This window comes from Schistocerca americana, chromosome 2 (assembly GCF_021461395.2).
Source record: "Schistocerca americana isolate TAMUIC-IGC-003095 chromosome 2, iqSchAmer2.1, whole genome shotgun sequence".
NCBI classification, from domain to species: Eukaryota; Metazoa; Arthropoda; class Insecta; order Orthoptera; family Acrididae; genus Schistocerca; species Schistocerca americana.
In genome coordinates, this window is record NC_060120.1 from 1029873681 (window position 1) to 1029901228 (window position 27548).

The 27548-nt window shown below is 44.5% G+C and overlaps 1 protein-coding gene across 1 annotated transcript in view; it reads right to left on the reverse strand.

The window, feature by feature from the left end:
* Positions 1–27548, reverse strand: part of LOC124594651 — a 307403-nt gene that overhangs the window by 227322 nt on the left and 52533 nt on the right. The window contains exons 3-4 of the mRNA XM_047133021.1: positions 10455–10639; positions 1730–1841 (exon numbers count right to left, since the gene is read on the reverse strand). Coding sequence (XP_046988977.1) covers positions 1730–1841; positions 10455–10639 — 297 coding nt within the window. The remainder of the gene's footprint in view (positions 1–1729; positions 1842–10454; positions 10640–27548) is intronic.

The window sequence follows — 27548 nt, forward strand, 5'->3', positions numbered from 1 at the left end:
AAATATGTTATGTGGACATGTGTCCGGAAACGCTAACTTTCCATGTTACAGCTCATTTTATTACTTCTCTTCAAATCACATTAATCATGGAATGGAAACACACAGCACAGAACGTACCAGCGTGACTTCAATCACTTTGTTACAGGAAATGTTCAAAATTTCCTCCGTTAGCGAGGATACATGCATCCACCCTCCGTCGCATGGAATCCCAGATGCGCTGATGGAGCCCGTCCACAATACGAGCACAAAGAGCCTCTATATTTGGTACCGGGGTTGAGTAGACAAGAGCTTTCAAATGCCCCCATAAATGAAAGTCAAGAGGGTTGAGGTCAGGAGAGCGTGGAGGCCATGGAATTGGTCCGCCTCTACCAATCCATCGGTCACCGAATCTGATGTTGAGAAGCGTACGAACACTTCGACTGAAATGTGCAGGAGCTCCACCGTGCATGAACGACATGTGTCGTACTTGTAAAGGCACATGTTCTAGCAGTACAGGTAGAGTATTCCGTATGAAATCATGATAACGTGCTCCATTGAGCGTAGGTGAAAGAACATGGGGCCCAATCAAGACATCCCCAACAATGCCTGCCCAAACGTTCACAGAAAATCTTTGTTGAGGACGTGATTGCACAATTGCGTGCGGATTCTCGTCTGCCCACACATGTTGATTGTGAAAATTTACAATTTGATCACGTTTGAATGAAGCCTCATTCGTAAAGAGAACATTTGCACTGAAATGAGGATTGACACATTGTTGGATGAACCATTCGCAGAAGTGTACCCGTGGAGGCCAATCAGCTGCTGGTAGTGCCTGCACACGCTGTACATGGTACGGAAACAACTGGTTCTTAGTAGCACTCTCCATACAGTGACGTGGTCAACGTTACCTTGTACAGCAGCAACGTCTCTGACGCTGACATTAGGGTTATCGTCAACTGCACGAAGAATTGCCTCGTCCATTTCAGGTGTCCTCGTCGTTCTAGGTCTTCCCCTGTCGCGAGTCATAGGCTGGAATGTTCCGTGCTCCCTAAGACGCCGATAAATTGCTTCGAATGTCTTCCTTTCGGGACACCTTCGTTCTGGAAATCTGTCTCGATACAAACGTACCGCGCCACGGCTATTGCCCCGTGCTAATCCATACATCAAATGGGCATCTGCCAACTCCGCATTTGTAAACATTCCACTGACTGCAAAACCACGTTTGTGATGAACACTAACCTGTTGATGCTACGTACTGTAGATCAATGAGTCGCATGTCAACACAGGCACCGAAGTCAACTTTACCTTCCTTCAATTGGGCCAACTGGCTGTGAATCGAGGAAGTAGAGTAGATACTGACGAAACTAAAATGAGCTCTAACATGGAAACTAAGCGTTTCCGGACACACGTCCACATAACATCTTTTCTTTATTTGTGTCTGAGGAATGTTTCTTGAAAGTTTGGCCTTACCTTTTTGTAACACCCTTATAGGTACGGATCTATGAATGAGCGAGCGGTTTTATACATTTGCTAGATATTGAGCTATTGTATCAGCATGCTATGAAGGGAATCTGACTGGTATACAATCTGCACCGGAGGCCTTGCCTTCATTAAGCGGATAATTGAGGACGTAGGTTGCAAGTGCTACTCTGAGATGAAGAGGTTAGCACAGGAGAGGAATTTGTGGGAGGCCGCATCAAACCAGTCAGTAGACTGAAGACTCACAAAAGCTGCAGTGCGTGGTACTCACGGTAGTAACTGGAGAAGGCTCTGACGGACGCGTTGGTGTAGTTCTGTATGGCCGCGTCGCTCAGCTGCGGCCCGTCAGACCTCATGTACAGCAGCCGCGCCATGTTCAGCGTCTGGAACAACCGAACCACTCAGCAGACACTCTCACTGGTACACGGCTAAAAGAGCGTGGTAACGAATGCTGCGCAATGTGTTGCCGGTGTCGCTGCTCACAATTGTCTTTACCCCTTGTTCAGTTTCAGTTATAGATTGTTGTTGTTGTGGTGTTCAGTCCTGAGACTGGCTTGATGTATCTCTCCATGCTACTCTATCCTGTGCAAGCTTCTTCATCTCCCAGTACCTACTGCAACCTACATCCTTCTGAATCTGTTTAGTGTATTCATCTCTTGGTCTCCCTCTACGATTTTTACCCTCCGCACTGCCCTCCAATACTAAATTTGTGAGCCCTTGATGCCTAAGAACATGTCCTACCAACCGATCCCTTCTTCTAGTCAAGTTGTGCCACAACCTTCTTTTCTCCCCAATCCCATTCAATACCTCCTCATTAGTTATATGATCTACCCATCCAATCTTCAGCATTCATCTGTAGCACCACATTTCGAAAGCTTCTATTCTCTTCTTGTCCAAACTATTTATCGTCCACGTTTCACTTCCATACATGGCTACGCTCCATCCAAATACTTTCAGAAACGACTTCCTGACACTTAAATCTATACTCGATATTAACAAATTTCTCTCTCTTAAGGAAGGCGGCTGCAGCCTGTACAGTATTGGCTTTGGTTTGTTAGTCAAGGCCGTGCATTTAAAAATGTAAGATCCAAACTATTTAACCTTGCGCAAATTTAAATAACTTATAATTTATGGAAAACAAGGGTCTGTATTCAGTTATTGCTGAAGGAAGTGCTATAGAATGCGCCTTTGACCAGAGGTGGATGGGGCGTGGGATGAATTTCATTTATGAAAAGCCTGAATATAGTTACGGGTAAAAATGAACCCTTACTGACTTATACAACCCAACTAAAAACATTTGTGAACGTAATCAAATGTGACGATGGCTTGTCCTACTTAACATGTTATAACATCTGACAATGAGTCTCTTATCAATCGTGACGGCTGTTTCCAGCTGAATTCGGCATGGAATCCAATCGTCGGAAACCTTCGTGTCCTCCGTAGCCGGCGTAGTTATGTGATGAAACCGCGAGAAGACAATCGAACTGATGTCGATGCGGCGAGTTTTCACCACGGAGGGCGTACAACGCCAAGTGAAGCCACCACGCAAATGCCGGAGGGGCTTTAAATACCAAAGCTCAGGGAGTTTTCGCCAGTATCACCTCAAGATAGCCAGCAGACTCTGCACCGAAATATTGTGACAGGAAGTTACAAACACCCGGCAGTTCGCACGAAATTTTGTGGAACAATATGTACGCCAGGAGGGTTTTCAATCTCACATAATGTTTGGTATTCTATAAAGCGATAGTTGAAAGGCCCATTTTTCTTCGCGGAAAATCGTTACCTGGACATGCTTCAGCAGTTAGTTCCTGCTAAGACACATGGGAGAGCTACAGCCGACCATCATCTTCCAGCATGATGATGCTACAGGGTGACAGGTGAATTGGTCGTGATGGTCCGGTCACATGACACCCGCCGCTGTCCAAGTTTCACGCCATTAAACGTCTTTTTATGGGGTTGCGTCAAGCGTGGCGTAATCATAATACCAGTCAATGACATTGCTACCCTTCGTGCACGAATCAAAGCCGCAATCATAACTGTTGATTCTGCAACAATGACCCGCACACGGACTGTATTCAGTTATCTCCTTCGTGATCTACGAGTGACAAGTTGGGCAAACAATAGGACTGTGGCATAACAGAAAAAAACTTTGAGAGCTGCTAAATGTTTTACGACAAACCGAAATCCGCTAGCTAATTTTTTGAAGTTACAGTCGAGCTTTATGGAGACTCTGTATGCTTGCAAAGAACGTTTAGCCACACTACGCTAGACTCTGACGAGGAGAACTCGGCATGTGCCATAACCTGACTTCTCAGAAACTTCGCTCGGTGGAGGAAGAGTCAAAATAAGTGAACACGTGTCTCGGGCTATATGCGGATACTCGACCGTTCCCGAGAAAATGACGATCAAAGTTTTTGACATATTGTAGGTATCTTTTAGTGCACTTTACTGTCAGCGAAATGGTGGCGCAGTGGCTAGGGTTGCGGTTCCTCATTTTTGCGTCCCGTTGTTTTCATATATATTGTTTGATGTTATTTTTATCATCTATCTGCCCGTGTCTGTAAAAGGTTACTAGAGGAATGTTATTGTCAAGTTAGAGGTTACGAGGGTTGTATATTAATTGAAAAATTACAACTGGGTTTCACAATAAGTGTCATACATTTATTATGTAACGTATGTGTGAATGTTATTTTCAAGGGCTATAATCTTTTTGAGTTCTCATATTCTTATACACACATCAAAAAGTTTTGCATCACCCCGGTTCCCAGAACTCCTGAAGATAGACGTTGACTGTGGATATTGTATCACAGACACAGTCCCTTTGACTGTTCAGAGATGTCACTAAACCCGCCCAAAGAAGTAAACAACCATGCATGAGCAGCGGCTATTAGACGGAGAGGGTCCGACAGCCGATCAGTTCCAGTCAGTCCACCAGAAAGGAGGTACACAGCTCGAGTTGTCTGTAGTTCAACCATGCCTAGACGGTCAATACAGAGGTTCGATCGCGTCCGCATTGTTACTTTGTGCCAGGAAGGGCTATCAACAAGGGAAGTATCCAGGCGTCTCGGAGTGAACCGAAGCGATATTGTTCGGACATGACGGAGATACAGAGGACAGGAACTGTGGAACATATGCCTCTCTCAGGCCGCCCAAGGGCCACTACTGCAGTGGATGACCGCTATCTAAGGATTCTGGCTCGGAGGATCCTTGACAGCAACGACACCATGTTGAATAATGCTTTTCGTGCAGCCACAGGACGTCGTGTTACGACTCAAACTGTGCGCAATAGGCTGCATGATGCACAACTTCCGACGTCCATGGCGAGGTCCGTCTTTGCAACCACGACACCATGCAGCGCGGTACAGATGGGCCCAACAACATGCCGAATGGACCACTCAGGACTGCCATTACCTTCTCTTCACCGATGAGTGTCGCATGAGCCTTCAACCAGACAATCATCGTTTGGAGGCAACCCGGTCACGCTGAACGCCTTAGACACACTGTCCAGCGGGTGCAGCAAGATGGAGGTTCCCTGCTGTTTTGGGGTGGTATTATGTGGAGCCGACGTACTCCGCTGGTGGTAATGGAAGGCGTCGTGACGGCTGTACGATACGTGAATGCCATCCTCTGACCGATAGCGCAACCATATCGGCAGTATATTGGCGAGGAATTCGTCTTCATCGACGACAATTCTCGCTCCCATCTTGCACATCTTGTGAATGACTTCCTTCAGGATAACGACATCGCTCGACTAGAGTGGCCAGCATGTTCTCCAGGCATGAATTCTATCGCACATGCCTGGGATAGATTGAAAAGGGCTGTTTATGGACTGGGCAACGGCTTTACTGCAATGGTAACACCGGTTCCCGTCAGACCACCGAAGTTAAGCGCTGTCGGGCGTGGCCGGCACTTGGATGAGTGACCATCCGGGCCGCCATGTGCTGTTGGCATTTTTCGGGGTGCACTCAGCCTCGTGATGCCAATTGAGGAGCTACTCGACCGAATAGTAGCGGCTCCGGTCAAAGAAAACCATCGTACCGACCGGCCGACCGGGACAGCGGTGTGCTGACCACACGCCCCTCCTATCCACATCCTCATTGAGGATGACATGGCGGTCGGATGGTCCCGATGGGACACTTGTGGCCTGAAGCTGGAGTGCTTTTTTCTTTATGGTCGACGTGATTCTCCAACCACTGTGAGGGATCTAGGACGTATCGCCGTTGAGGATTGGGACAATTTGAACCAACAGTGCCCTGATGAACTTGTTGAGAGTGTGCCACGACGAATACACGCATAAATCAGTGCAAGAGGACGTGCTACTGAGCATTATAGGTACCGGTGTGTACAGCAATCTGGACCACCACCTCTGAAGGTCTCGCTGTATGGTGGTACAACATGCAATGTGTGTATTCATGAGCAATAAAAAGGGTGGAAATCATGTTTATGTTGATCTCTATTCCAATTTCCTGTACAGGTTCCGGAACTCTCGGAACCGAAGTCATGCAAAACTTTTTTTCATGTTGTATTTCATTCTTATATCGATTTTTATACTTTATTCTAATTTTTATTCTTCAAGAAGACTTGGTGCATTACCTTGGATGATACTGACCGTAGAAACATTCGAAACAGAAATTCCGAACACCACGAGCACTCGGGAAAGAAACGTCGTAAACATTGCTGAAGATTCCAGCACTGGAAACAATTTCTTGGCAAACCGTCCATAGCGGATCACACTAATGAAAATTGGCGCTTGCAAATGATTATGAGTCAAGATACACTACAGGAATTTCACCGATAACAATTTCAAATATCTATCTCATTCATTTATTTTTATTTAGGTTTTTTTTTAATTCATTCGCCAGAAATACAATTAGTGGGCGAATAAAGACGGCATTGTTTGATTTTACAGACCATATCACCTAAAACTTGCACCGCAAATATTGAGTAAATGGAAACTGCTATTGATGTGCGGTTTTCACAGAATGTATTGATAGTCAGGGGCTCGTAGTGTTAGCCAATCAATAGATTGTAATAATAGAAATTGTGTCTTTTGTGCATTTTTTTAAATGCAACAAAGGCTATTGACATTAACAATCTAAATTTGGTAAATTAGAATGACAGCGGCGTTTGTTGCAGGATTCTGTTCCGATACCGACACTTGTACAATACCTGAGGTAGAACACCACAAGTCATACACTAAGTAACGTGGATTCTGACCAGTAACGAGACAACTGACTATAACAAATTGTGTTCAAAATGACCAGTGGAAGGGGCAATATACACTTCCAGCCTGCTATAGAACGACTGTTGCACACGAGCTGGCATTTCAGCTGAAATGTCAGAGCAGGCTGTAGCAATGCTTCGTTGCATAGCAACGGGTGTGGCTCGTATGTCCTTGCAGACAGCGTGTTTCAGTTTTCCCCCAGAAAATAGTCTACAGCGTCAAATCAGGGGAACGGCCCGACCAAGGCACAGGCCCCTTGCGTCCAAAGCAACGATTCGGAAAAAATTCTTGAAGTCAAACTGTAGTACTTCGTGCACTATGGGCTGGACAGCCATCACGTTGGTACCACTAGTTCCTTCTAGTCTGCAGAGGAACGTCTTCTAGCACACGTGAAAGATGGTCTGTTAGGAGGCTGTGATACATGTCCGCGTTCAGTGTTTAATCTACACTCCTGGAAATGGAAAAAAGAACACATTGACACCAGTGTGTCATACCCACCATACTTCCTCCGGACACTGCGAGAGGGCTGTACAAGCAATGATCACACGCACGGCACAGCGGACACACCAGGAACCGCGGTGTTGGCCGTCGAATGGCGCTAGCTGCGCAGCATTTGTGCACCGCCGCCGTCAGTGTCAGCCAGTTTGCCGTGGCATACGGAGCTTCATCGCAATCTTTAACACTGGTAGCATGCAGCGACAGCGTGGACGTGAACCGTATGTGCAGTTGACGGACTTTGAGCGAGGGCGTATAGTGGGCATGCGGGAGGCCGGGTGGACGTACCGCCGAATTGCTCAACACGTGGGGCGTGAGGTCTCCACAGTACATCGATGTTGTCGCCAGTGGTCGGCGGAAGGTGCACGTGCCCGTCGACCTGGAACCGGAGCGCAGCGACGCACGGATGCACGCCAAGACCGTAGGGTCCTACGCAGTGCCGTAGGGGACCGCACCGCCACTTCCCAGCAAATTAGGGACACTGTTGCTCCTGGGGTATCGGCGAGGACCATTCGCAACCGTCTCCATGAAGCTGGGCTACGGTCCCGCACACCGTTAGGCCGTCTTCCGCTCACGCCCCAACATCGTGCAGCCCGCCTCCAGTGGTGTCGCGACAGGCGTGAATGGAGGGACGAATGGAGACGTGTCGTCTTCAGCGATGAGAGTCGCTTCTGCCTTGGTGCCAATGATGGTCGTATGCGTGTTTGGCGCCGTGCAGGTGAGCGCCACGATCAGGACTGCATACGACCGAGGCACACAGGACCAACACCCGGCATCATGGTGTGGGGAGCGATCTCCTACACTGGCCGTACACCACTGGTGATCGTCGAGGGGACACTGAATAGTGCACGGTACATCCAAACCGTCATCGAACCCATCGTTCTACCATTCCTAGACCGGCAAGGGAACTTGCTGTTCCAACAGGAAAATGCACGTCCGCATGTATCCCGTGCCACCCAACGTGCTCTAGAAGGTGTAAGTCAACTACCCTGGCCAGCAAGATCTCCGGATCTGTCCCCCATTGAGCATGTTTGGGACTGGATGAAGCGTCGTCTCACGCGGTCTGCACGTCCAGCACGAACGCTGGTCCAACTGAGGCGCCAGGTGGAAATGGCATGGCAAGCCGTTCCACAGGACTACATCCAGCATCTTTACGATCGTCTCCATGGCAGAATAGCAGCCTGCATTGCTGCGAAAGGTGGATATACACTGTACTAGTGCCGACATTGTGCATGCTCTGTTGCCTGTGTCTATGTGCCTGTGGTTCTGTCAGTGTGTCAATAAAGTTTCCCCTTCCTGGGACAATGAATTCACGGTGTTCTTATTTCAATTTCCAGGAGTGTATGAAAAGCGAGCCTATGAGCTGATGGTTTACTACCCTACACAACACGTTTACACTCCATGGACACTAACGTTCCAGCTAACGAAACAAAAGGGGAGTGTCAACAGACGAACACTGGATGTTTCGGCTGTTTACCTGGCCGTGTTTGGTAAATGTGGTTTCGCCACTAAACAATATACATGATACATCTGGAGTATCCTGACTTAATGTCCCTGAGTCTCATAATAGTTTCCATGCAGCTGTTCATGGAGGGAGATGTGGTAGGGATGCAACCTATGCGCAGAACACTTGACTGACTCGTGTCACTTCCTCGTGCGATTGCGCAGGAGCTGACGTGTGGATCAATTCCGACAGCACCGAGTACACGAATTTCCTCCTTTTCCATCGTCACTTGTTTCCTTGTGTTACACTGTCAACTTGTTGCACTACGACCTTCACGTAAATGGTTGAAGAGGTTGCTGTGTAATAGCCGAGATTGTTGACGTCTATTCAGATATCTTGCCGCATACACCGTACAAGAACAAATTTCGTTTTTCTTACTCTCTCCACACAACATGAGCATGTCGGCTTTTTCTGCGGTGGTAAATCCCATTGTCCACTCACCACCTGGTGCTTGGACTGTCACACACTAACTGAGTAACTTCCCCGGGCATGGGTGTGCGTGTTGTCCTTAGCGTAAGTTAGTTTAAGTTAGATTAAGTAGTGTGTAAGTCTAGCGACCGATGACCTCAGCAGTTTGGCCCCGTAGAACTTACCACAAATTTCCAATTTTCCTAACCGAGTAACAAGTCGCAGTGCACTCAGGGAACACACAAGCGCACTGTAAGCGAAAATAACAACATCGCACCTAGCAACTACGCAGGTTGAATGGCACAAACAAGTGTCGGTATGGAAATTTTACAAAATACCACATCTCGTAAATGACTCGTACATAACCCTGCAACAAACACCACAGACATTCTAATTTATCCTACTTTAGTTGTTGATGTCAAGGGGCATAGTTCCACTTAAAAATGTGTATGTTCGCACAAAAGGTACACTTTAAAGCAGTACTGTAATCTATCAAATGGCTAACAGTACGAGTCCCTGACTACCAATCCATTCTAGGAAAACTGCACATTACGAGCACTTTCAATTTCCGTAATATTTGCGGTGCAAGTTTTAGGTGATTCATCCTGTTTATTGGAAAACATTCGTTGAGGAATCTTCTACGGACATGGGTAGATAATGAAAAACTAAAATGAAAGTATATATATATATATATATATATATATATATATATATATATATATATATAGATAGCTAAGGCCCACCGGCCACTTGACCATCTTCTTCTTCTGTGCGGATGCAAAAACAGTGCCCGAACTCTTACGGGAATCGGCAACGCGCCGCGAGTAATGAGTATAATGGGCGGGGGCACTACGAATGTAGTGCGGGACAATACGTTGAGAATGTGAGTCTCGCGGGAGGCGTGCCAGAGATAAATCCGTGCAGTCGCAATACCCTCTGTGTCCTCGATGTCTCAGATGGATAGAGCGTCTGCCATGTAAGCAGGAGATCCCGGGTTCGAGTCCCGCTCGGGGCACACATTTGCATCTGTCCCCATTGACATATGTCAACGTCTGTAAGCAGCTAGGGGTTGTAATTTCATGGTAATTAAAATGAAAGTAATGAATACGAGGTGCACAAGTGTGAAATCGCTGCTCTAGCCATTGTGCTACGGCATTGGTTGTACTAGTCGCTCGCTGAATGACATATAAACTACCTCGAAAGCTTTGACCGCCGTTTTCTCAGAAACGATGAAATACCTACGGATAAGCAGAGAGCAGAGCCACGTGTTAACTTATTTTAACCCCTCTTCCACTGAGCGAAGTTTCTGGGTAATCACGCTGGTCGTGTTCTCCTCGCGAGGGGAGCACAGTGGAGGAGGCTGACCTCGTTGCGCAGGCGCAGGCCGTAGCCCGCGGCGGAGAGCACGCCGGAGCGCTGGCAGGCCCTCAGCTGCCCCTGGGCGTCCAGCACGACGCCGCGCGGCGAGTAGTACATCTCCAGCAGCTGCGACAGCCGCAGGCGGCCCATCTGCTCCAGCCACGCGCGCAGCCCGCCGCCCAGCACCAGGCCTGCGGGGACAATAACACACGGCTGTCAGAGGCTTCTCAGGGATAGCCATACCGAACGTACATTTATTTACACTTCTGGCCATTAAAATTGCTACACCAAGAAGAACAGCAGATGATAAACGGGTATTCATTGGACAAATATATTATACTAGAACTCACATGTGATTACATTTTCACGCAATTTGGGTGCATAGATCCTGAGAAATCAGTACCCAGAACAACCACCTTTGGCCGTTATAAGGGCCTCGATACGCCTGGGCATTGAGTCACACAGAGCTTGGATGGCATGTACAGGTACACCTGACCTGCCATTGCATCTTCAACACGATACCACAGTTCATCAAGAGTAGCAACTGGCGTATTGTGACGAGCCAGTTGCTCGGCCGTCATTGACCAGACGTTTACAGTTGGTGAGAGATCTGGAGAATGTGCTGGCCAGGGCAGCAGTCGAAGATTTTCTGTATCCAGAAAGGCCCGTACTGGACCTGCAACATGCGGTCGTGCAATTATCCTGCTGAAATGTGGGGTTTCGCAGGGATCGAATGGAGGGTAGAGCCACGGGTCGTAACACATCTGAAATGTAACGTTCACTGTTCAAAGTGCCGTCAATGCGAACAAGAGGTGACCGAGACGTGTAACCAATGGCACCCCATACCATCACGCCGGGTGATACGCCAGTATGGCGATGACGAATACACGCTCCCAATGTGCGTTCACCGCGATGTCGCCAAACACGGATGCGACCATCATGATGCTGTAAACAGAACCTGGATTCATCCGGAAAAATGACGTTTTGCCATTCGTGCACCCAGGTTCGTCGTTGAGTACACCATCACAGGCGCTCCTGTCTGTGATGCAGCGTCAAGGGTAACCGCAGCCACGGTCTCCGAGCTGATAGTCCATGCTGCTGCAAACGTCGTCGAACTGTTCGTGCAGATGGTTGTTGTCTTGCAAACGTCCCCATCTGTTGACTCAGGGATCGAGACGTGGCTGCACGATCCGTTACAGCCATGCGCATAAGATGCCTGTCATCTCTACTGCCAGTGATACGAGGCCGTTGGGATCCAGCACGGCGTTCCGTATTACCCTCCTGAACCCACCGATTCGATATTCTGCTAACAGTCATTGGATCTCGACCAACGTGAGCAGCAATGTCGCGACACGATATACTGCAATCACGATAGGCTACAATTCGACCTTTACCAAAGTCGGAAACGTGATGGTACGCATTTCTCCTTCTTACACGAGGCATCACAACAACGTTTCACCAGACAACGCCGGTCAACTGCTGTTTGTGTATCAGAAGTCGGTTGGAAACTTTCCTCATGTCAGCACGTTGTAGGTGTGAATGCTCTGAAAAGCTAATCATTTGCATATCACAGCATCTTCTTCCTGTCGGTTAAATTTCTCGTCTGTAGCACGTCATCTTCGTGGTGTAGCAATTTTAATGGCCAGTAGTGTGTTCATTGGCAAGACGCGTCTAGCCCTTGTCGGGCACCATCAGATCAACGTAAGAACGGCCTTTAACGCAAGCACATGGCATTAAGATAAAAATTCTGAGGAAACATTATCCTATCATGATCAGGTAAATAATATGTGCTGCCATTAAAGGACGCATATTGCCTTACCACATTACTTCTTACGTTAATTCGATGATGCCTCACGAGGCCGAAACACGTCATTGCCAATAAATATAGAAAAACAATTTTGCAGGGTTCAGTTTCCAAAAATAGTGAAACACGAATTTTTTTATTTCTGAAAAAGAAGCCAAAATCAAATTTTCATAGATTTTAGTTTAAAATGCTTTCATAATGAAAAATTTGATAAATGTCTCCTTAGGGGCTGAATTTCTAAAGACACTGGAACACGTATTTTTTACAAATACTAATTTTCATAGATCTAGATCTAAAAATACTTTAGTACTTCTTTAATAATAATTTATTTTCAAAAAGACTTTCACCCGCTATTTTTCCCCATAAGGGCTACATTTCAATGAAATGTTGAAGCACGCATTTCATTACTTCTGAGCGAGAAACCAACACCGATTTTTGTAGGTCTAGCTTCAAAATTGACTTAATAGCGACATGTTTTTTTTAAAAAAAAGAACATTCATCCCTTACTTAAACGACGCCTACAGTATAGAATCAACACAGTGAGTCAGTGTGTGAATCAGTTGGTGGTAACATTGCCTTTTATATATAGAGACTGTGTCTGTCCTGTATCTGCTACACGCAATGTAAAATAAAAGAAGAGTAAAAAAGAAAATGCTGGGGATGCCACGATTGTAGCGAAACATTTTTACCTATTAAAGCAAAAGAAAATTTTGAATTGCAAGCACGGAAACGTAGCTCAACATTTCAATGCGATTTGATTTCCACCGTAAATAAGTACTTCATTCCCTCAATATACTACATCTTCGGATTTAAAATCAGTTTTCTCAATTTATTTACCTCTTTATAGCTGTGTGATCATTACGCCTTGCCCAGTCGGCCACAATGGCCACTTGGTTGTTCTTCGACTTATTGATTATGTTTAGGTGCTGAAAAAATCAGGCAGGTATGGTGGTAGTGTAACTACACAACCTGCAGTTTTAGACTTTCTAGATAGACTGCAACTTATCTAAACAAATTCGCCAAATGTTAGGGCAGCTGTAACGAAATGGTTCAAATGGCTCTGAGCACTATGGGACTTAACAGCTATGGTCATCAGTCCCCTAGAACTTAGAACTACTTAAACCTTACTAACCTAAGGACATCACACAGGCAGGTATGGTGGTAGCGTAACTGCACAACCTGCAGTTTTAGACTTTCTAGATAGATTGCAACTTATCTAAACAAATTCGCCAAATGTTAGGGCAGCTGTAACGAAATGGTTCAAATGGCTCTGAGCACTATGGGACTTAACAGCTATGGTCATCAGTCCCCTAGAACTTAGAACTACTTAAACCTTACTAACCTAAGGACATCACACAACACCCAGTCATCACGAGGCAGAGAAAATCCCTGACCCCGCCGGGAATCGAACCCGGGAACCCGGGCGTGGGAAGCGAGAACGCTACCGCACGACCACGAGCTGCGGACAGCCGTAACGCCCGCCCTTCCCAAAAGGGAAGTTCCAGCGCCATGGAGACGCTGGAGGACTCGAACTGCAAGAGTCTTGAAAATAGACGCCAAATATACCGTCAAACTCTACAGTTACAAAGTTTCTAGAACTCTTTTTTTCATGATTTCTTACAATTAAGGTCTATCCCTAATTACATGTATGGGCTGTAAAATCAACAAACCATAATTTACTTACTATCTTTACAATGGTTCTAGCTTACATTACAATTACAACTTTATTCTTGCTTTGCAAAGACCACATTACAACTACGATACTTTACAAATTTCCTCCCTGCCTACTTTGTCTTGACAAGCTAAACTTGTTTGTGCGTAATGGCGGGGGCGAGGGCCGGCTACTAATTAGGTACAACCACTGCCTTAAGTTCCCATTTTTTCCAACATTTCCCATCACCATTACTATCCTACATAAGCGCTCTATTAACTAATTTCTATTACTACATTACTAAAAAAAAAAAGGTTCAAATGGCTCTGAGCACTATGGGACTCAACTTCTGAGGTCATTAGTCCCCTAGAACTTAGAGCTAGTTAAACCTAACTAACCTAAGAACATCACACACATCCCTGCCCGAGGCAGGATTCGAACCTGCGACCGTAGCGGTCTCGCGGTTCCTGACTGCAGCGCCTAGAACCGGACGGCCACTTCGGCCGGCGCATTACTAAGAGCCCCCTATTTCTAATATTTCAGAAAGAATAAGAGGCGCCACCAACTCGACGGAGGATTCAGTCCAAGGCATCCTGTCCAGCGCTGTGCACACAGCCAGTCCACCCGACGGCATTCCGTCGATCTCACGGTCCCGTCGTAGACGCGAGGGGAGCATCCAGCGCGCACCTCGGCGTGGTACTCCACCCTCGTGACTTTTCCGTATTCAGAGAGCTGTTTGTTTTGGTTCAGTATGTATAAAGTCTGCGTGTGTTTTGAGAACTTGCTAGCTAATCTATTACGTTGTCTTATATCATGTGTAGTTACGTTTCTCGTGTCACTTCTGTGACTTCAGTGAGAACAGAGCAGTCAAATAACAAATGTTCTGGCGTACATGGATTGGCCCCAGAGTCGCAGCCTTCTGATTCCGTTCTCCCTATCCTGTGAAAATACATAGGGTAGGGGCCATGTCCTGTAAGAAGATGCACTGTCCCTTTGCTGGGCTGAAGGTATTTTAGTCTAAGCCTTTCTCTTATATCTGGGAAGACTGCATGACTACTTCTTGTAGTATCCGAGTTGTTCTGCTGCTCTTGCCAAACATTAATTACTTCATTTTTTATTTCTCTTTTACTTGTCAAATATTTCCCCATAACGTCCTCTACTGTTTCACCGTTTCCCTTCTTTAATCAGTAACTCGCGGCTCTTTGAAGAATCGTCAGATTCGCTGGCCAGAAGAACATAATGACCAGTAGATCGTAAGCCGGCGATGTCACAAAGGCCCAATCGATCTTGTAAGTATGTTGCGTCGTATTCTTCTTAAGTCATGAATGGCCTCCCAAGCTGTGGGCCCATAGGCTGGGGCCGTAGCTCACCCTCGAAGCCATTATGTTTACGTGATATAGCTTGATAGTATGAGAACAGAGATGAAATCATCGCACCCCTGTACTAATCAGCTTGTGCTTCACCGCTGGAGCTTTTATACCTACTTGCTCGATATGTGCTCCAAAGTTCCATCCCTCATCCAGGTATACTCCCGGATATCTAGAAACTTTTTCGCGGTGGACTACACCTTCATTTATTCTGTGGGGTCTCTAGCCCGTTTCCCCTTTAGCAAGATGTAACATGACTAATGAGGTGCTACTGTCATTTTTGTTCGATTACCATGGTCCATTAAGATACTTATTGCGGTCCTGCACCTATCTTCCAACTGTACTCTACTGTTGCCCTGCACCAGGAACAACAGATCATCGGCATAGGACACGGCCCCAATATCGATGCTTCTTCCTGCAGAGACTACAGCAGTGGCCCTATGTTCGACAGGGCCGCATACTGAGTCCTGGGTACATCCTTCGGTGACATTCTTCGTAACAGCTGTATCCGGGGACGTTACCTGTACCGCCCGTTTTACACAGTAATGGCCGCGCGGGATTAGCCGACCGGTCTAGGGCGCTGCAGTCATGGACTGTGCGGCTGGTCCCGGCGGAGGTTCGAGTCCTCCCTCGGGCATGGGTATGTGTGTGTTTGTCCTTAGGATACTTAAGTAGTGTGTAAGCTTAGAGACTGATGACCTTAGCAGTTAAGTCCCATAAGATTTCACACAGTAATGCCTCAGACAAGCGTACAGCGGACCTGGGCGCCGTATCTCCCGCAAACGAGAGAATAATACCGGCCACCACAGGTTGTCAAAGGCACCATACATAGCTACCATTACGCCTAGGAGGTACGAGCAGGTAAACGAGGAGAGAAATTCGGCTGCCAGATTGATGGCGTCCTCTGTGGAACACTCCTGACGAAAGTCGAAAGGTCACCCTTACATATCTGATAGTTCCCAATGATTTGCCAATCGTGAACAGAGCAATTTGTCGAAAGTCTTTCGTAACGTATCTAACGGACATATAGGCCTGTAAGATTTGAATTCGCGTGGGTCCCTGTCCTATTTCTTAGAATTACCGCCTTTACCTGCTTCCAAATTTCAGGGAATTGCCGCAATCCCAGCCATTTGTTGTACAACCTGGTCAGAGTTGCTGCTATTTTGTTTGCAACGATTTAAAGAACCTCGACGGGGATACCATCGGGTCCCTGGAGAGTTTGTGGTTTTCATTTTAACTATTTTCTGCGCTACTTCTAGGGACGAAAAGGGATAAACTGGCGTTTCGTTTACGTATTGTGTCTCCAAGGACAGTGTGATCTGGGCTTGCGCCGCATTGTCCTGTTCTAGGCAATCGTCCGGAAACAGGACATCCAGCAGTACCTTGATCGTTATTGCCTTGCACTTGTCAACGACTGCTGGCCAGGAATTCCTACTGATGCCATAACTGTAGGTGCCCTTATTTTCCCACGAACCACCTTTTGTGGCGTTCCCCATGGAACTCGTGCGAGCTGGTCTTGCACAAATCTCTCCCACTTGCCCTTCGGATTTCAGTTATTGTTTCCTTGTATCTTTGCCGAAGATCTCTGAGCACATTTAATGTATATTCTCTATTTTCCTGGTTCAGTGATATCTGGTATCATCTTTGTGCTCTGCACGCGGACTGACGAAGTTCGACGAGTTCCGCAGTCCATGGCGCCGGTCGGACGCCAGGGCACGACAACCGTTATTGCGCGTATAATTGGCCCTAAAATTACCGTTGCGGCTCCACCAGCATCAAAAGTGTCATCCAGTTCTAGAGGACTGCACTCCCTTGGAGCAACTCCCAGTCTGCCTTCTTGTAGTTGTACTGAGAAAACCAGTCCTACTCTAACAACCCTACCACAACAAAGGTCAAAATTTAATAATGACTGTGGTGTTGCTCACGCTGCTAAATACTGCATTTTCGGGCAACAACAAAGTTATATTATGTGGCAGGTGTCATTAGAGCACAGTTAATAAAGTCATTTCATGTAATAATAAATAAACTAGGCAGTTATCGTTTCGTGTTTCCCACGCTGCTCTCGTTGTAAAATCATGGCTCAATCGTCGAAAATCTAGGTGGTGATGATTCCAAGCTCGGATGCAAACAGGCCTAGGTTTTATTCTGCTATATTCAAAAGTTTTGTAGATGCGCTTAACAAACTATTCTTGAAGATTACACTTTTGCAGGACAATGGTGATGTAAAAAAGTAATCGGCACTCCGAATTTAAGTTACACTTCTTTTTTATTACTTTTGCTGCAATATCACGTAACACACAAAACATCACTTCACAACACAAAACATACTTGAAAATATCTTCCTCACTGCTAAAGTTCACATTTTATTAGCTGACTACAGTATGCGTCTTTTCAACATGACGTCCAAGACTTGACCTTCTCAAGGTCCGACTCTCTAACTAACTAACTAATAATCGCTTACGCGCCCAAAAATCAGAGTTACAAGTACGTCAAAGATCATAGTGATAAAAGAAAGAATACACATAAGAATAATATCATTGCAACATAAACATATCGATGTATGACAGTACCTGTACATTAATGAAATCAAATCTGAATGTTGTCTCAGAAATATGTTAACTACTTTACAAAAACACAGTAGAATATTGCTGGTATCGAGAGGTTGAGTTGAGGTGCCGTAATGGTTACATAATTCAAGTACCATTACACCTACGGCAAAATTACGGCTTCTCTACATAGGAGAAATAAACTAACATTATTGTCACTGACACTAACACTGTCCGCGAACTTCCACTGATCTGTTTTCTTGGCGGCTTCATGGCCGACTAGTGTTACATCAGTATTTGATTTTATTCCTGCCTTAGTTGAGTAAACAGGTATCGGACTTGAACAGTTTACCAGGCCTAAATTTAATTCACTGATTAAATCTTCTAGAGACTATCGTTTTCATCAAGTTATCCGCTGTGTCACAGTTGAAACTTCGCATTTGCATCCAGTCCCACAACCACTTTTTCACCTTCTAAAGAGCTACAAATCCATGTTATATGACCAGTCTAGTTGAGAGGAACCACTGTGAAGTGCCTCCCAGAAGGTACGAGGGGTGTTCAACAAATAGCGCAACAATTTCTTTTCTCGGCCAGTTTCGGTTATGGGACACCGTGGCATATTCTCGCTTCAGTCTCTATAGTTTCATGAAGTTTTGATAGGTGGCGGCGCTGTATGTAGTCTCCAAAATGGCGTCTGTAACAGAGCTGTCATCGAGTTTCTTTTGGTGGAAAAGCAGAGCATCGCAGATATTCATAGGCGAACTAGCAGTGAACAAAAGCACGATGAGTCATTGGTCGAGATGTCTGTCATCATTCCAATGCCGGCTGGCCCTATACAGCTGTGACTACTGCAATGTAGGAACGTGCGGATACTCTCAGTAGAAGTCACCGCGAAACTTTAAACGAACTTCTCTTTCTCCATTAGAACGCAAGGCCTCACAAAAGTCTGCGCAGCCAAGGGGAGCTCACAAAACTTAATTGGACTGTCCTTCCTCATTCAAGTAAAGGCCGTATCTCGCACCTTTCAACTTCCATCCGTTTGGCCCAACGAAGGATGCAATCCGCGGGAAACAGTACGTGGATGCTGGAGGGGGGGGGGGGGGGTTACTGATGCAGCAACACGTTCGTTCCGACGTCGACCAGTACAGTGGTATCATAGGGCATACAGGCCCTTCCAATCAGGTGACACGAGGCCGTCTCATTGAACGGAGATTATGTTGAAAAATAGCCAGAAGAGTGGGGAATAATGTAGTGTATTGGAATCCCGTATACACCAAACTGCTTTCAGAAAAGAAAATGTGTTCCGTTACTTCTTGAATACCCTCGTATTTTAAGCTGTGAACAGTTAAATCAAATTAATAATCTTCGCACCACTTGGAAATCTTATCAAGGTTTGGGCAAATATTTGTAGAGTTGTTCATTCTACTTCATTGCGTAATCTGCAAAACGTCTGATGTTACTATTAACAACGTGTGTAATGTCATTAATATACAACATCAGCAACAACATTTTCAACACACTCCCATAGGGAAGTGCCCTCTGCCATGCACCAGACAGTTGTTTGCAGAGTATGGACGTAGAGTTCGAGCCAGACACTACCTAGATCCTCAGCTTCAAACGCAGTCATGCATCACGGACTAGTTCCTGTCAAGATTACAGTAACGGTCGTTTCATGAAGAGTTATCAATTACATTACTACTCATATAAACTACCCAAAAAAAAACTCTAAAGGTGTGAAACGTAAGAATAATATAGAACAGAATACATAATTGCTCCTGAGATGTTACTATTTTTCTTTTTCGTTGCACTCGTCAGTAACTGACTTGTAATTTTATGGTGACATTTTTGCTCTCTTCTTATGATACAGTTAGTGTTTTATGTACCATGCTGTAATATCTTTTAACACTCAATGCATGAAAAAGCGTTAGTTATATCTATTGTCTGATTTGTTTCTCATAAAAAACATCTGTGGCTGGAATCTCTTTGATACGTTTCAGTTTAGGTGATTATCAGTTACAAGTATGACTTCAAATTTGAGACCCCCACCTCTTGTGCTAGGATACCTGTTTGGTTCTGCAGATTTTGACTACTACATAGGGAGCATTAATTATGTGGATTGCCATACTGATGTATACTATGACATGTGATCAAATTTGATCTTTTGTGATAATTCGTACCACCTACATATAACTGATTGGGCTTTTATATTCGTTTCATACTGTGCTCTGCTATAGGCAGATACCGGGATGATGTGTAAACCAACAGCTATAATAAAAAACAAACAGCTGCGTGTAATATTAGGTTTTTAGGTTTCATAAGGCCTATCAAATTGGTTCAAATGGCTCTGAGCACTATGAGACTCAACATCTGTGGTCATTAGTCCCCTAGAACTTAGAACTACTTAAACCTAACTAACCTAAGGACATCGCACACATCCATGCCCGAGGCAGGATTCGAACCTGCGACCGCATAAGGCCTATCCTTTTATTCCCTCATCCCTCTGGGCCTAAGCCCACACACGATCGCAGATATGCTGGTTTTTCATCTGACCCAATCACAAGCACAGGAAAATAACCGAAAAGCGAATACACAGACTTATCGAAAGTGGTTTACGAACGGAACTGGAATGGACGGAAAATTTTGTGCTACGCCCCTACGTCGAGCATTGTGCTGAGGCTTGCGGAGTGTAGAGGCAGTTGTAGACACTGGAAAATACGTGAAGCTAACATTCGAGATGCACCCACTAATAACCCAATGCTGGAATGTTACTTCTAGGAAGGACACGGACGATATTCCTCGCCATCTCTGTCCACTTGAGTTAATGCTCAGTCCCTGAAGACACCTATGTCCACGGGTTTAACCTGCAACACTCCGTCTTTACAAGCCCGCTGCAAACAGCGGTACACGTTGTAAGCCATTGTGCGACCACAGCAGATTTCTTTATTGCAGAGCGCATTTTATGCTTCAGCATATTTTAATCAGACTTCATCTTTTCTTGGGTCATAGATTACTGAATTAAGTCATGTTTTACATTGTATTTCTCTGAGTCTGATGTTTATTGGCTACTTTTTCGTGTTTTTTGTACTCTGCTACTTTATTTGCCGAATTTAAAAATTTAAAATGCTTTTATCATCTACTCATTAAGAGGGATAACCTTTCACCAAACGCTTAACACATCCACAGAAAACATTGAAGAGAAAAATAGTTTATCGCTTACTACATTGAGTTGTTCACGCAACAAAACTCCAGCATCAAGAAGAATGACGCTCGACACTTTAAAGAATGGCGGGAGAGGGGTGGGGGGGGGGGGGAAGGGGAGCGGTTACTGAGTATTTAGTAAACTGCTACATCACCCAATTATAAAAAGAATAATATGACCGAGCAGAGTTCGTTCGCCGAGCGTTTGAGTGCTTTACACCTCCACAGGATAGGAGGAAGTACCGTTGTTTCATTTACTTGTTTCTAACAATAGCGTCTCTGAGCCTATTACGCAATTTAATATTCAGAATAATAACCAGCTCGACTTCAACCATTCTACTGAATACTTCTCTCTAGTAACAGAGACCTATTTGCTCATCCTCAGAGTTCAACATGGAATCGTAGAAGAATTGTCAATTCATTCTCGTCGACTATGTTTTCGCCAGTGTTGCATGCCCCATACAACTCTTTAAGAATATAGGATGGAATATTTTATTTTGATTATCTCACAATAACTTCGTTTTGTTCACTGTTACTGAGATCTAACAGTGAAGAGGCTCTCGAGTGTGCTTGTGTTGGCGGTAGCTTATGAGACACGACATCGCCCTCAGGCATATGCAGAGTGCGTCTGAGATTGGAGAATTTCGTCAGCATCAAATGAACGAAATCACTTTCAAATTTCCATCTTTCCCTCAACAAGATCGAACATCAAGCTAGGCTGATCTGAGTAACACGCCAAAGTGGAGAACGCCTTCGGAGACGACACCCGTCTATCGATTCTGTTTGGTGGGTTGCGGGTTTGCAGGCAGTCGCACGTTCACCTTTACAGAGCGCTGCTGATCAGCTGATGCGCAGTATGAACCCTACTCCACCGATAAAATATCGGTGGTTGTTGAGGATATTTTCTGAATATTTTGGTATAAGGGACACTTGGTCTCTGATAGCTCGTTAAAGAGTGATAAAGTGTTTATGATTTATGCGGTCTATCACCCCAGTTGTCACTGCTCCTGTAAAATCACGTTCACAAGAGTGAATAATTTTGTAATATGCAATCATCGAAACGCACAATACACAGAGTAACGCAACAACCCTCAAATGATGTAAAAGTACTGTGATGTGGTTACTGTAGCTGCAGGAAAAGCTTAGAATAGCGTCAATGAGGGAGCACTTCCGTAGCACTCAGTGAGCCCACAAGCGAGGTGCATATCGGCCAAATCATCAGCACACTTGTAAATCGAGGAAGAAACCAAACGAAACGTAACGAGCCACCATAGACCACGGATCCCTTGTACCAAACGACCTTGAAGATATCCCTGGTCAGCCTCCCGAATCTTTTCGGTGAATTTCGGGTTCAACCTTTGCAAATGCGAACCTTTGCGATGCGAACCAACTTACCATGATACAGAAATTGCAGCCAAAACATTATTTCATTTGGGGTTACTTTGTTGTTAATAGTTATGTCGAGAATTGTCAATAATATAACACGCCACAAGGAACACCGCCGGATGACGTCTTCTTCTTAAACCGCCGATATTCAACAGGTGCACATCCTGTCATCTTAAAGGCAAAACTGCAACAAGTACGTGTTGTGCAACAATTTAAAACCTCGTTATGCAGAGGACATCCCGAAAGACAACGCATACATGCACACCCGATAAACTACAGCGCCACCACTCAACCAAAGATGACTGACATAGGAAGTTACCGACAACAAATATTTGAAATATTTGGAAATTTGTGGTAAGGTCTTATGGGGCCAAACTGCTGATGTCATCGGTCCATAACGCTACACACTACGTAATCTAACTTAAACTAACTTACAACTTACGCTGGGGAGGGGGGGGGGGGGGGGGAGCCGGACGGACCGTGAGAAGGCGCCTCAACCGCGGGGTACCCCGCGGGGCAATAAATATTAATTTCTAACGGGTGAAGTAGCATTAACGCTCCCCATCTGTTGTTTGTCTAGGGAGAGAGAGAGAGCAGGATTCCAATTAATATTTAAGTAAAAACCTCCGTCTGTATTTATAACGTCACCTGCTAAATTAATTTCAACTATTTCCTTAATATCGCTCTCCCAACAGCTTGTAGTGCACGCCAGAATCTCCGTAGTTTTATATTCTACAGGATGACCAGCGCGCATGCAGTGTTCTGCTAGGGCACATTTACTCGGGTGTTGTAAGTGCGTGTAACGCTATGCTCAGTAAGCCGGTCATCCACGGTGCTGATGGGAGCAATGTAGGTGACAGAACAATTGCAAGATGGCAGTTTCTGCTTACATTCTGTTTTAACATCGCTCTTTCTTCGTGGTCGAACAACAGAGGGACAAAGTTTATGCTACGTCACCGCTTGCTAATTAGTATTTACTGTCGTTAATCACTGGAGGTCATCTGTGGTTGTGTGGTTACGCTAGTGTTTACTGTGTTTGTATGCGTATGTTGGCTTTTGGCATATGCTCTGCACATCGAGGTTTTAAATTTTCGCTGTACTAGGTTCTCTCGTTGCGTTTGAGCCTCGAAAATGACAGGGTGTACACCTATAGAAATATCGGCGGTTGTCGAAGATATCATCTAGACACATTCCCGCAAGTCGTTCGAACATTTTGTATGACAAGATAAGCTTAAGTTTCATACAGAACACGCCAGTTTAGGCTACTCTATCCGCGAAGAAGTAAGGTATCCATATTGGAAAGCATATACTCAGCCGGCCGGGTTGGCCGAGCGGTTCTAGGCGCTTCAGTCTGGAACCGCACAACCGCTGCGGTCGCAGGTTCGAATCTTGCTGTGGGTTGGATGTGTGTGATGTTCTTAGGTTAGTGAGGTTAAAGTAGTTCTAAGTTCCAGGGGACTGATGACCTCAGAAGTTAAGTCCCATAGTGCTCAGAGGCATTTGAACCATCAGAGCCAAAGCACATAACGTTCATTAGTAAGCTAAACACGAGCCTATCATTCCCCGTGAAAATTTTGTTGTGGCAAACAGAAAACAAAAACTAAGATTATGGATATGACATAATGCATCGGCCTTTTCGAAATAACAGTGGACCTTCCTTCCCACCAGCGAACTTCGTCACGCATTATCAGTGTCAAAAAATTTACCATCTTCCGTCTTACTTAAGTAAAAGAATTGAAGTACGAGAGACAAAAATTATCCATCCGTCAGGCAGATGGCTACGATTGTTTTCTGTTTAAGATTAGCGACTGCGGTGGTGCAGTTATTAGGTAAACAGATTCAGCATACGCGTAGAGCAGGGTTCAGATATCGGTCCGTATATTCGGATTTAGGTTTCCCATGGTTTCTCTGAGTCGATGCAGGCGAATGTTGGGCTAAATCCTTTGTAAAAAAACACAGGCTATTTATTTTCCCGACCCAGTCGTTGCTACGTCTTCAAAGAATCAACGTTGCTCCAATGCCGAGTATCTCGCGTGTGCGCAAGTTCTCGCATTCTATATATGACGGGATCGAACTGCATGCAGAACGCTTTTACCTTTGCACGGATTCGGTGTTAACGAATTTATAGAATTAAGGTGTAGAGGCCGAATTCCTGAAGTATATTTTTATCTTGCCTATCATCTTGCGAGGCGGTATATGTGTAATGTAGAGCAAGTTGTACATTTTATGAAGTCTGAATTTTATGGGTTTTATTTAAATAGTCACTTTTATAAAGTTGCCACCCTTCCACCATAAGAGTCCTTTTAAAAACAAATTGCACTTTCGGTGGTAAATAATTTCTTAGTGTGTTTGTACTACTTCCATCCCTCTTTCGGGGGGCATAGTTAATGTGTTTGTGTGAGTTGTTACAATTTTTAGTTTAAAGTAATCTGGTGTGTTGCAGATTTCAACCAGTGTAGTCTTTGTGAGCGGTCGTGAATACGGCCGTGTTGAATGGGAGCGGCAAGGTTCTCAACCCGAAGGCTCATACTGTCAATATTGTTCTGTCTGCCTCTAAATAAAATTGTAACTTGATATTTCGAGGGTGCTTATAAATTTTAAATCTGTTTTTGAAAAGGCTTTCATGAATAAAATTCCCAAAGGTAATTTCATTTCCATCAGTTACTCCCTGGCAACTACTTCCACGCTCACCTAGTGTGATGAAATGTGTTAATGTTCTTCATGAATCGCTAGTAAATAAAGTAAATTCTTTAAGAGAAGATTTTGAAAGAAAATTCACGGTTCAATACTACAATCAGTTAGTTGTGCCTTCAAAATGAGTGTCAGGCACGTACCGTTTAAAATGGTTCAACGCGAAGCCAGTAAAAAACGCTAAGCTCCTGTTTGTGATTCTTAAACTAAGTTCAATCTCGGAAGTGTCATCATAAACACTGTAAATTTCAAATCTGTCTACTTCACGTTAGTGAGGTTAGTTAACAATAACTATAGTTCTATAACTCGAGTTGTGCAGTTAAATACTAATACGCTGTCCATTTGCACTGTTATGTAAAGAAGAAAGACAGAAGCCGACAAGTCATAATTAAATTTCACGTCCTTGTCTGAAAGTTTGTCTATATGAGCCACAATATGTGCAGTGTGGTATTCACCGAAACAATTAGTTTCTCTGATCGGTCAATTCAGTGATTGCTATCTTTGCTTAGTGCTGAATCAATGGTTGGCGACTTCATAAGACTCACAACGCTTGGCTATAAATTCATTGGTTTTTTTTTTTTTCATGTTGCAAGTAGGCTGATTATGTGGTTGTATGTTGGCAGCGCTATGTAGTGCTCTGCATTAATAGCTCTGACAGCGTAGGAGACTCCGTGGCAGGTCGGACTTGCAGAGGGAGGTGAACGGCCAGCAGTTATGGGAGTGAGTAGTCAGCAATGATGGATGTTAGAGATTGATAATTAGCAGTGTTGGAGGTTTGAAGCATTAGCACGAGCGGACGGTCTGAATGTGTCTCTGTCACGGAAATTTATTACTGATGATTACATAATTTTTGAACTGGTTGCCACATTATTAAGGTAAATACATTGTTTGCTCTGCAACAAACTCTTTCCATTGCTAAACACATGCCTATCAGTAGTTAGAGCCCTCAATATTTTATTTAGCTGGCAGTATTGGTGCTTGCAGCATCGCTGTAGTTTGTGCAATGAAGATTTCTCTGAGGTAACTGACTTATGAAATGTATAGTTTGTTAGGATTTCTTCTAATTCAGGGCCATTCTTTTCTATTAATTATCTGAAGTTAGGTTACCAATTTTAAAGCAGTTAGATCGCGTTATCCTTGAATATTGTGAGTAATTACTGAATAGGAAAAGTTGGAGTTCTGTATTAGTCAGGGCAGATTCTGTAGGTCAGTGTTGAAATGATAAAGAATAAGAAAGAGACAGTATAGTCAACTTGACTCAGCAGTTTAAGAAATTGAGTAAGCATTAAGCAGTGTAAGTAAAATCATATTTAGGACTTTCATCTTCCCAGTTATTTCAGTTTAAGTAAAAATTTAATAAAGAAGTTTCATTGTGTTGTACAGTTTAACTCGTTTGTCTGAGTCGCGTCCGAGGCTGCCTTAGGTTGGGGAGCAGTCAGTGTGGCCTACAACCTCTCAAGGGACCGTAGTAAACCGACACAATGTTGATGAGAAATCGCCTTCCTTAAGGAAAATTTTTATCTGTAAACAATGCTATTTTAAATAACAAGAAGTAGAGGGTACTGATTCAACTGGGCCCATCAGGCTGCAGAGTAGACAAACTAAAATTGCTGTTTGGAGGATTTTATTTTTTCCATTTTTCTCTGAGATGAATTGGTTTAAGCGCTGTGGAATTGTGTCACGCTTAAAGTCCCCTTGCCAAGGGATTAGTTGTATCCTCGTGATGATTATTTTTTTATGGAAATATGATATTTTTTTAAAACTGAAGTGTAAGTTCAGTTAAAGTATGATTTCATTATCCACGTTTATTTATTCATGTTATAAGAGTGATTTCTTTTATATTGAGGCATTCATATACAAATATTCTATTTTTCTTAAGAATTTACGCTTTTGTTATTGGGTATTATATTTTACGGGATAATCGTCGATGGCCCCCAACTACAAATTTAATGTATTGTCAGTTTTAGTTTTTCATTTTATTGTTAAGTTTTATTTAAATAAAGATTACCGGCTAAGAACTGGATATTGTAGTCTAAATATGTATGCTGATGCTAGTGTGCCGTGCTATTATGATATTATGCTGTAGTAACTAAAGGAAGTAAAAAAGGTATTGTTATATTGTATCCTCAAATGGATCTGGCCCTCCTATTCCCGCATCCACGTGCTCTGTAGTCACCTATGAAGAAAATCTCCGACAGATCTTTGAACAGCCGGTGAATAATCTCAAGATCGGTGTTTGACGCGCAATGTCTGGTGTCTAAATCGTAACATTGCCCTTTCACCAAACTGTTAAAGTTAACGTACGTGTCCAGAAACCGTTACACCCCTACGTGGATCACCTAACAGACGATGAAGGGGTGTATGTACACTCCTGGAAATTGAAATAAGAACACCGTGAATTCATTGTCCCCGGAAGGGGAAACTTTATTGACACATTCCTGGGGTCAGATACATCAC